Source organism: Macrobrachium rosenbergii, chromosome 41, assembly GCF_040412425.1.
Source record: "Macrobrachium rosenbergii isolate ZJJX-2024 chromosome 41, ASM4041242v1, whole genome shotgun sequence".
In the NCBI taxonomy this organism is placed as follows: Eukaryota; Metazoa; Arthropoda; class Malacostraca; order Decapoda; family Palaemonidae; genus Macrobrachium; species Macrobrachium rosenbergii.
This window is the reverse complement of record NC_089781.1, coordinates 17,598,932-17,610,380: the sequence shown is the minus strand read 5'-3', so window position 1 is coordinate 17,610,380 and position 11,449 is coordinate 17,598,932. Positions and strand designations below refer to the sequence as shown.

General features: G+C 38.4%; 1 protein-coding gene across 1 annotated transcript in view; it reads left to right on the top strand.

Moving 5' to 3' along the window:
* Hey (Hairy/E(spl)-related with YRPW motif) overlaps window positions 1–3,696 on the top strand; it is an 18,267-nt gene extending 14,571 nt beyond the window's left edge. The window contains exon 3 of the mRNA XM_067084091.1: window positions 2,763–3,696. Coding sequence (XP_066940192.1) covers window positions 2,763–3,553 — 791 coding nt within the window. The 3' untranslated portion in view covers window positions 3,554–3,696. The remainder of the gene's footprint in view (window positions 1–2,762) is intronic.
* The last annotated feature ends 7,753 nt before the right edge of the window (window positions 3,697–11,449 follow it).

Here is an 11,449-nt window from a genome sequence, read left to right as displayed (position 1 = left end):
GCGCATTTTGCCGTTTGCTGTATGCACGCTCATAATCACTGCACGGCATAAAAAGATCATAGCATAGGTCTAGAAAGCGTACGTGCCTTAGTCAACATCCTATGCAGTGGCCCTACACCGCACTTATGAACCTTTCGCGAACACACCTGTTCCCAGTGCTCAGGTACCACAAGGTTTCGCTCACTGAAAAGTTCCCACAGGCATTGCGCAACGGCCGTCGTGGTCACTTTGGAACTAATCAATTTAAAAGCCGCCACTCGCAACTGGGAAACGTCAACAAAAAGCGGGAAGCTATGAGCTCACGTCTATGTAACTAAATTGAGATTAAAACAAAGATGATTCAAATAAAACGTGAATGGAATGAAAAGTGAAGTGCTGACGACTGATTTAAGGACTGTGTAGGCAATGCTTGATTGTCCAATGAGTTATAACGAGGCAAAACTTTAAGGGAAATAGCGGATACATGGCATCTCTTCTGATGTTACCGAATGGCTGAACTTTTGCCCTTTTTCCCACCCAGTCAGCCGTTCCCATCACACGTCCTGTGTGTACGAATACCGCCAAAAGGGATATCCAATACGTCAAAGAGTATACAGAATAAAAATGAACTAATTCCGCATTCTGTAACCCGTCGCCTTCGCAACAGTCTAAGGTAATTTTGTTGTATCCTTCATACAGAAACTGAGACATTGCACATTAGAGTTCAGTAGGTTATTAAAGCGCTCTTTATTTACATATTTTCTTATAATTTTTTTATCATAGGCGATAAACGTGGGATTATTACATTAACGATAATAACTGTTAACAAAAATGCTTAATTGGCATTTGAGTCGTCAGCCTACAGTTATCATATATATATATATATATATATATATATATATATATATATATATATATATATATATGTGTGTGTGTGTGTGTGTGTGTGTGTGTGTATATATATGTATATTTGAAATTATATGCAAATATAAGCCAAACTATTGGCAAGGACTTATACAAAAGAATTACACGACGTAACACCTTTCTGATGACCACTTTTCACACTGGCCTTTTCGGTAAAAGTATCTGATTACTTTTTACAAGTATCTTGTTACTGCAAAGGAAAGAGAGATGTTCAACTCGCTTACACAGGTTGAAATTGACGACAATTGCCAGTTCGTCTATGAATCGAAGCGCTGTTGAAAAGCAAATTTCGTTCTCGATGTAAAAAATGTACTTTAAGGACATCATTGACAAGTCCCAGAGAATATATATATATAAATTTATGTAATATATATAATTTATATATATATATATATATATATATATATATATATATATATATATATATATATATATATATATATATACTAATATATATACATTTATATATATAAATATAACACCTACATTTAAATTCCACGAAGAATGCCCTTATGCCCCCGTTGTATGACGCATCTGCGTCCACTGTGGTCATATTTCAAACGGTAACGATGTGCTGCGCCCTTACAGACGAAGCTGGGGTGGGGAAAGATTTATGGGACGGAATTGAAAGGAGAGAGGAGAGAGAGAGAGAGAGAGAGAGAGAGAGAGAGAGAGAGAGAGAGAGAGATTCGCTTTTGATGACACTTTTAGGCGGTAGATCGACTAAGAAGTACTACATCCATCAGAATTCAAAACTAACCGACAGCACAATAGGGTTCAGAGTGGACCCATCGCTATTGTTGTTCTATGGTGGGTGGTTGGGGGGAAGGGAAAGAGGAGCCCCAAGATGCCAATAAAATTCACCAGAGCGGAAGTCAAAGTGGCTGGGACCTGTCACTGTCTTCTCGGAGAGAGAGAGAGAGAGAGAGAGAGAGAGTTTTGTAACAGGAAAATGAAATATTACAGTATATTAACGAGAGAGAGTTTTACCACACTAAAATGAAACATTACAAGAAATATTAGGGAGAGAGAGAGAGAGAGAGAGAGAGAGAGAGAGAGAGAGAGAGAGAGAGAGTGCTGTTCGTTCTCCATTCTTTCAAAAACTGAAGTCACACACACACACACACACACACACACACACCCTCTTTCCCTTGCAAGAGTTCCCTCCGTGAAGTTCGTTCGTAAGGGGAAGGAATTGGTATTAGGAGGGGGAATGCCACTAAGGGGGATGCCCGTTGTCATGGTGGTAATCGGGAGGGGATATTGGTCGGGGGAAGGGAGAAAAGGGGGGCGGGGGATGCAAACCAGTCGTCGTCCGTCGGTCCTATTCACACCTTTGTTGGCGATCCACACACTGTTTTTCTTAGGCATAATACAGCGTGTCTTCTGACAGGGAGGAGGAGGTGCGTGGAGAGAGAGAGAGAGAGAGAGAGAGAGAGAGAGAGATTGATTGTCCTGAAACATGTTTTATACTTGTATTATACGAAACACTTGCTCTGAACAATATCACTATTAAATCACTGAAGTTAAACGCAAAATACCTTGTGCAACATTAAAAGAAAATTATTTCTGTACGAGAGAGAAAGAGAGAGAGAGAGAGAAAGAGAGAGAGAGAGATTGTCTTGAAATATGTCTGATATTTGTATTGTAAGAAACACTGGCTCTGAACAATATAAAAAATCAATCATTCAAATCATACGCAAAATATTTTGCAAAATTAAAAAGAATATCTATTTCTGTAAGAGAGAGAGAGAGAGAGAGAGAGTTTTCTGGAATACTGGAATATGTCTGATATTCTCAAAATCTATTTATATATAAAGCAGGCCATTAACCTTTTTTTTTTTCCTCCTTCCCCACAGGCCTGGACGCCCTTGCCTACGACCCGAACAAATTCGCCATGGACTACCACAACATCGGCTTCCGGGAATGCGCGGCGGAGGTCGCCAGGTACCTGGTGACCATCGAGGGAATGGACATCCAGGACCCGCTGCGCCTGCGCCTCATGAGTCACCTGCAGTGCTACGCCGCCCAGAGGGACCTCGCCAACAAGCAGGCGGCTTCCTCCTGGGGGTGGGGCTCGCCCCAGCCTCCTCCTCCTCCTACGGCGTCGACCTACACCCCCGGGTCTTCCCTCTCAGGATCTTCTCTCTCGGGGACTTCGCTCTCCGGATCCTCGCTTCCGGGGTCTTCCCTCTCGGGATTCCAGGGGCACGTCCTCTCCCCCCACGGCACCGCCGCCCCGGCACCCGCGCCCCACCACCACCCGCCTAGCGTGCCACACCACGTTCCCACAGGGTTAGACCAAAGCCACGGCATGTCAGCCTTCAGCGCCCCGTCGACGAGCGTTCACCAAGAGGTAGGACCCACGAGCACCTGCCTGGGGACGCAAGGGGCGTCGAGAGTGCCGAGTACGGGGGCGGGGGCGCCCCACGTGCCGCCCGTGAGCATGGCCACGGCTGGTACCCAGCACACGAACTACCACCTGAATCTGAATGCGCACACGTTCCCCGCCAATCCCTCCTCCAACCTGCCCAATCTCAGCCTCTCGAACCCGGGGACTCTAAATCCTACAGGATACAATCCTTCCTTGCAAGGAAGCACGTCCGGCGTCAAGCCTTACAGGCCTTGGGGCGCCGAGATAGCTTATTAACCTTTGAGAGTTGTTCTCACGCCATTTCTCCCCATGCCTGAGGTCGGGTTTCTAACTGTCAAGTCAAATTTTAAGCTATCTTTATTCAAGTGGATATAAAAATTAAAAAAATATATATATAGATATGCTCACGCATGCTATACTCAAATACGCAGATTGAATGGGAGAATGGCCGTGAAATTAGAAGTATTTTTTTTGCCTGTGATGTTTTATCTTAGGGACCAAAATCATCGTCACTTTCATTCATAAACATCAGCACTTCATGTACAAAAAAATATTCATTGCATATATGTACACTGAAAATGTCATTACACATCATTAATATAAGTACACTTGAGAAATAATATAAAGACAATAAAAAAAACGTTCAAGGCATGTCATATTTTTATAAGCTTTTTTTTATAAATACGAAAGTTTTTAATCAACTTGAAGAGTATTATCTTAATGAACCATACCTGCTTGTTCATTTATTCTAGAGAATTGTCTATACATTTCAAAATAATGATAAACATATATTTTGTGCCCTGAACTTTATTGCTCAAAGATGCCTTTTTTCAAATTCGCTTCCTTTTCTTGTCATGCCCGTAAAACATTCACTTTAAATATTATTATTATTATTATTATTATTATTATTATTATTATTATTATTATTATTCAGAAGATGAAACCTATTCATATGGAAAAAGTCCACAGGGGCCATTGATTTGAAATCCAAGCTTCCAAAGAATATGGTATTCATTAGGAAGAAGTAAGAGGAGGTAAAGGGAAAATACAGAAGAAAGAGATCACACTTTTTAAGAAGGAAAAAATAAATCAATAAAGTAAAAAATGGATAAAAAGAAAAAATAAATCAATAAAGTAAAAAATGGATAAAAAGAAAAAATAAATTAATATGTTGTATGATACACAAGAAAGGAAGCAAATTTATCTTTACCAAACCCACAACCCCGCCCCCTCCTCCCCCCACCTTAGCTTTAGTGCAATATTTAAGAACTCACCCTGTACATATTGTATAATAAATTTTGTAATTGATCTCATTTTATAATGATCTTTTTTCACTATTTCTTTTTTATATGAATTATGAATAAAAGTTACAAAAGTTGAATGCTCTTATCATTTTGTTCACTTGTGAATGGAATCATTTGTAAAGTTAAAAAAAAGGGAAGTTGAATGATCAAGTGCCTGAATCACACTCTGAATTATTAAAAAATATTTTCAAATTTTAAAGAAACCAGTTATTTTCTGCTGATTTTCATCATTAAGAAAATCAGTTACTGAATTTTAGTCATTTTTAGTTTTCAAAAGAAAACAAACTATGTCTGTCCTCTGCTGAAGCTAGAGGGATGCAAATTGGTATGTTGATCAGCCACCTTCAATCATCAAACATGAAAAGCCGTCCAGCCTCAGTAGTTTTTTATTTTATCTAAGGTTAAGGTTAACCATAATCGTGCGCCTGGCAACGATATAGACCAGGTCACCACCGGGCCGTGAATTTTCAGTCATTTTTACGTTTTTTTTTTTTTTTTTACAAAAGACTTCAAACCATTGGTTGGGATAAAGGCCATGTCATTCTATGCTTCCGTTGCAGGTACACCATGAAGAGAAAACTCAGATCTTAAAAACCATAAATTTTTACATAAATGAAAAAAATACTCCGCAAAAACATAAACACACTTGAGACCTCATTTTGCTTCAATAACCTCTCTCTCTCTCTCTCTCTCTCTCTCTCTCTCTCTATGTATATATATATATATATATATATATATATATATATATATATATATATACACATATATATATATATATATATATATATATATATATATATAGATATATATACATACACACATATATATATAAATACATATATATACATATATATAATATATATATATATATATATATATATATACTGTATGTATATATACGTGTGTATGTACAGAGACATCGACAATACCTATATTGACAGACAGAAGAAACACGGACATGTCATAGCATATTAATAAGCTGCTCAGAGGTCAGTCAACTTACCTCACGTAAACCTGCTAATTTCGGTGACAATGAAAAACAACCGTCTATCAAAAACCTGACAGGCAACTCAGAACCCAGTCCTTCTCAGCTCGGGAGTGCAAAAGGTGATGGATCGCCAGAGGTTCAACCCAATCAATAATCCTACTAACTCTGCTAAAACTGACACAGTCGAAGAAGGGTGAACTTCCCTCTTGAAGACCATTTTGTGAGTGAATGAACCTAAAGCTTTGTCCAATATTACTTCTTCGTGGTGTGCGCACAACTTAGTCGCCTCAGTCAGATTGGATGGCTGTTGCGTGTCTCTTCCAAAACTAGTGACCATCAAGCAGCCACTTACTTTTATAAAAATGAAAACAAACGTAAAACTGAATACATAGCAACCAAAAAAAAAAAGGAATTAGTTTAAAATCATCCGCTAAATAAATGTAACTGAAAAAAAAAAGAGAACAAAGGCACGTTGAGGTGTGCTCAATACACCCTGGAACGAGTAAAACTTGAACTCACGGCTGGGAGTCATGATTTAATGGATAGGACACATCAAATGGCTTGAAAATACTGTACATAGTTATCACCCAGCATAAGTCACTTACATAAAACTAAAACTACTAACTCGTAGGGGCTAGTGCCGCCAGTGCACCTTATGTTGGGCACTGTAGGCATTACTTAAGGTTCTTTGTAGTGTCCCTTCGGCCCCTAACTGCAACCCCTTTCATTCTTTTTACTGCACCTCCGTTCATAATCTCTTTATTCCATCTTAATTTCCACCTTCTGCTAACAATTGTTTCATAGTGCAACTGCAAGGTTTTCCTCCTGTTACGCCTGTCAAGCCTTCTTACTGTCAGTTTCCCTGTCAGCGCTGAACGACTTCATGGGTCCCAGCGCTTGGCCTTTGGCCTAAATTCTATATTCTATTCCATTCTATTCTATTCTAAATGAAGCTATTAATCGGCGTAATGACCCGTCTAAATTTAGTTGCCACCCGGCTAAAGTTAACTCCGTCTCACCTAAACTACAGTGTCAAATAAACAGCGCATGTTTGGAAGGAATGATCCTGACTGATTGTGTATAAGTTTCGTGACGTCATCACTGCAATGGCCATTGGCGCCGGAAGTTATGGTGAGCGTTCATACATACATACATGTACATATATATACATACATACATATATATATATATATATATATATATATACGTATATGAATACATATACATACAGTACATATACAGTATGTGTGTGTGCGATAATTTTCAAAAACTATCAAGTTCATTTAGGCTCTATTCGTAACACCAGAGACGAAATAATCATCTTATAGTTACCATACATTATGATTCTTGCATCACTAGAAAACAAATCCATACAGAATGAAAAGATCAACCTAACAGTTTCAGAGTCCTAAGAACGTGCAGCCATATCCTTTGTAAAGTCCTATCAACATTTTGCATTTTATGAAAATTCAATCAGCAATGGAAAAAAAAAAATAAATAAACGCACGATATAAAATCTACGGAAATTTCACACGTCATCTTTGCAGTAAATGACTTCAGAAACTCCACAGGGTAGCAATGTTGGGAACCACTGCTCAAAAACATGGTTTTGAGATCTTTCAGGAATTTATAATGAGTAAAAGACGTCTTGCATAAGCCTCAAAGACAGTCAGTAATGAACTGGGCAACAGGTGCCAATTTTCCGGTCTCTCAAGAGAGATACAAAGCGTAGGACTTTCAAAGCCAGCAATTAGTCCTATGCATTCTGCATGAGCGATAATAAATGACGAACTTCATGAGTTAAATGACAAGGAAAACCTCTATTACAGTATTTTGGATGTCAACTAGGCCTAAACGATGATCCCCAGCTGTATTCGTACTGGCCACCAAAGAGAATATTGAACGTTTCCAGATAATATGGAAAGTGAACCGGTAACGTGATCTCTAAATTTCAGACAACATAAGAAAAACGCCAATAGAAGACTGCGAACGTTAAATATGATTTTCAAAACTAGAAGGAAACAAAAAGTTTAGTAACTGGAAGACGCAGAACACTGTTAAACGAAAGAGCAGATTTCCAACTTGAGCTAAGCTTACTTAGAACGTACCGGCTATTTAAGCCTGCCAATAAAACCTTACTGTAAAATGTTCATTAATATTAAGTTCAATTTTATAAAATGAAACTGCGACGTTTAGTTTGACAAGTCTTGTTTTCTTAATATAAAAACACAAGTCATTTACCTAATTTTCTATTCAACATGTTAAATCTTTCATGGGCATATTCCCGTATTACCTTTAAATAAGATGCTATGATCGTCTCATATGAGGACACCAGAGAGACAGACAATCGTTGTTTACTGACCCTAAACTTGTCTTCCTTTCACTAAAAACTTACCTTCCCTTTTGTCTATCAGTATTTCCCCGCTCTTTAAAAATATCTCTCCTGTCTTTTTTTTTTTTTTTAATATTCATTCTACTTGGAGTTCTCATGACCGGTCGAGTGCTCCCTCTCTTACGTCGAGTTGTTAAACTATAAGGTCACACCCTTTCTGCGGTTAAGAGTCGAGCAATTTTCTCCAGAATATTACAATTATATTCAACTCTGACTTCCCTCTCTCATTAATCTTCTGAGCCTTCCCCTTTCATGTTCCTGTGGTTCAATAGCCTTTTCATAATCTCCACACCACCAAATATTCCTTGGTTAGTTATTTTAATAGAATTTAAGGTTTTATTTACAATGAGATACTCTTGAGGAAATTACTCATAATAAGTTTTTCAAAACAAGGATAAATATTGCCCTTTTGTTTTTATCAAAGCTTGACATACAACAGGCCTAAAAATGATTGCATTGTTCTTCATATTGCGTTTACCATTCGATCATCAGACCGTTTCAACTGTTTAATCGCCAGTTACAATATCTACGCATCACGCATAAAAACGTCAAAACTAGCGTGCAACAGCGCTTTCACTATGGCCCACGTGCATGTCAGAAGCAGTGAAAAGGCACGGGATTGAATGACGTTCACAATCCTAAAGAACTAGTTTTCTGGGTCAGCGAATGGGTATCACTGTCCAGACAGAATCTGACACCTCTCGTCGGTTCGTGATTTGGCGGCTTCAAATGACCCCGTTTCCACGTGAAAGTTTAACCCAATCGTCATTAATTATATCTAGTTTTTAAATTAAAGTAAAAATTCGTCATGCTTACCACGGCAGTGTTGGTCACACAGTTTACTTCAAAATAGTCTCCTCACTTTCTTAAGGACCGCTATTATGTAGCCTATCTTAGATCAGCCATTACGTTTACCAGATACAATAAAATGTTACTGGTTTGTATCGAATTATTTTTATCAATGTTCAGTTTACACTTTGTTTTCTTCACAAACACGAGTTGTTTTGGTAATAACGCCAATACAATTTACGTTGTAAAACACAAGTCTCAAGAGTATCGACCTAGACTGTCCTACAAATTGATGTACTTTACAATTCTTCAGCGGTGTTTGTTGTATTACCCACCCTCTTTTACAATTGAAAAAAAAATGCTTCTCTCACCTTGAAGCCCGCCCCCTCGCTTCCCCAAGTTGTTGATGGAACCAAGAGTATTAAGTAACTTGAAAAAAAAAATGTAATTACTCCAAAATATGATGCTCGGAATCATTCAAGCGCAGCCTAATGCACAAATGCTTCGTATCCTTGGCGGGAAATAAATTTGTAAAATCAACTACCAAACGCCATCCCTAAAGATCCAGTATCTCTTCGAATTCATTGCCTTTATGAATTATGCTTTTTGTTAACGCACAGAACACTGATGGCCTACGCCCAATTTCTGCGCCCAAGATATGTAAAGTTAGGCTACGTGTGTCTAGGTTGACACCCCTCCACCGTTTATAAATACAGGCTACATTACGACAAAACCGCTTTTGTTACTGAAATTTCGACTGCATGTTCCATAATGCTATGCAAATCTAACTGTTCAGTTTCCGTCAATATCTACACCATGATCATTTCATTTCCGTTTGGAATCACGAAATCCGTTTGGCAAGGACCTATAGCAGACGAAGACTAGGCCTAGTCCCATACACAAAAAAAAACGATATTTTTTATCGGTATTGTGACTTATCGAGAAAAAGACAAGCTGGCAAGGTAAAATCGGTTCTGAAACCACTATAAATATGATACATTTTTTAAAAATTGTTTTCGTTCAAAATTCTGCGCTTTATTAAAAAAAATGAAGGCTCGAACTGTAAACAACGCACTCGCTTATATATAGGTAAGACATCAACTTAAGTTGCGCAGTCAAAATATATTCTTAACTATTATAAATCTATTTTACATGCCTAGGCCTACCCCTGGCATAAAAAAGTTAGTTATTACTTTCTGAACGATGTACCCATAAAAGCAGTTATACAAAATAAAGAGAACTTGCAATATTGAGACTTAACATACGAAAAAGACTGTACTTCTGACCACTGTGTAATCATGGCGGTTAAATACGTCTACTACAGCATTTCCACATTTCCGCACCACTGACTTCCACGCTCCCCTAAATTTTAAATTCATTCAACCATCGGTAAAATCTCACATACAAAACGATATATGCTTTCCTTCACAGTTTAAAGTTCATTTCCCATATACTTCCCTTATCAAATGAATCACAATCACTTTTAACATTTATTAAAACAATCTTGTATAGATTTGAGTTACCTTAATTAGACGGAAACCTCAAGCTGTCACTCTGTTGTTGTCTGCATTCGACGTGTCTATCAAGACATCGCTTGATCGATTTCTGCTGCTTCATGATCCAGTGCAAACAACCATTCTTTGATTGCTCTTCATTCAGTCATTATTATATAAAGATATATAAATATGCAACTGACCGAGAATATAGGTCAATGAATCATATAGTATAAGAGAATAATATATCTGACCACAATAAACCCTAAAAAGAGTGGAAATTTTGTCCACACTTGGTGTGGCAGTCCATAAACTGAAGACCCAACTTCTGCTCCCGATCATCTGGTGTATCAAAACTTCCACACCGGAGGCCATATTTCGGCAAACACTAGCTCTACTGTCATTAGATTGTGGTTCATTTCCTTCCCGAGTGGTTTCACCAGTCGAAATCGAGAGGATTTTTCTCACTGTGCACGGAAAGGTGATAAATTCTTCCTTTGAAGCGCATTTCTCGAAAGGCTACACAGCACTTCACCGTTTACAATACAAACTAGCGTAGATTCTTCTTCATGATTTTGGCTCTTCAGACGTAGCGGTTAGGAAGCAGGAAGCAGTCGACTTACTACTGTTACTTTGTTCCTGTGACGATTCCGAGCTTTTATAGCTTTACCATTTGGTAAATGGAGGTTGGCACGTCTCAAATAAAATTTTAAAGCTGCTTTTATTCCTTAACTACGAGCGCTGTCATTTAAAACGTAGCGTTGACAAAATAGGCAGCCTGGCTACCGTTACACTCCTCTTCGAGGATGATGTGCCGATATATTTCGACATGTTTTTTTCTGCGAAAATCAGCAGTTCCCGATTCTTTCCCGGCATCTTCTGCTGTAAGCATTCCCTATTTCTTAGAAGAGAGTGCTATTCTCCACCCAACCCCCAACTCCGCTTTTCTTTTACTACCTGTGGTTCTATCGAGCATTACTGCTAACACGAGGAGTAACCGATCTGCAAGAAGAATATATAGGAAACGTGTGTACGCTAAATACAATGCTGATGAACAAGCCATGAAAAGTTTCATTTTCTGGTAGGATGAACGAACATATGAGACTATTTTGTATTTGGTTATGTCCAATTAATGTTGGTTTCAAAATATTCCGGTGATGATTATGAAAGTAGGTCTAGGCCATTCAGACGCTGTCAGAATGCCCT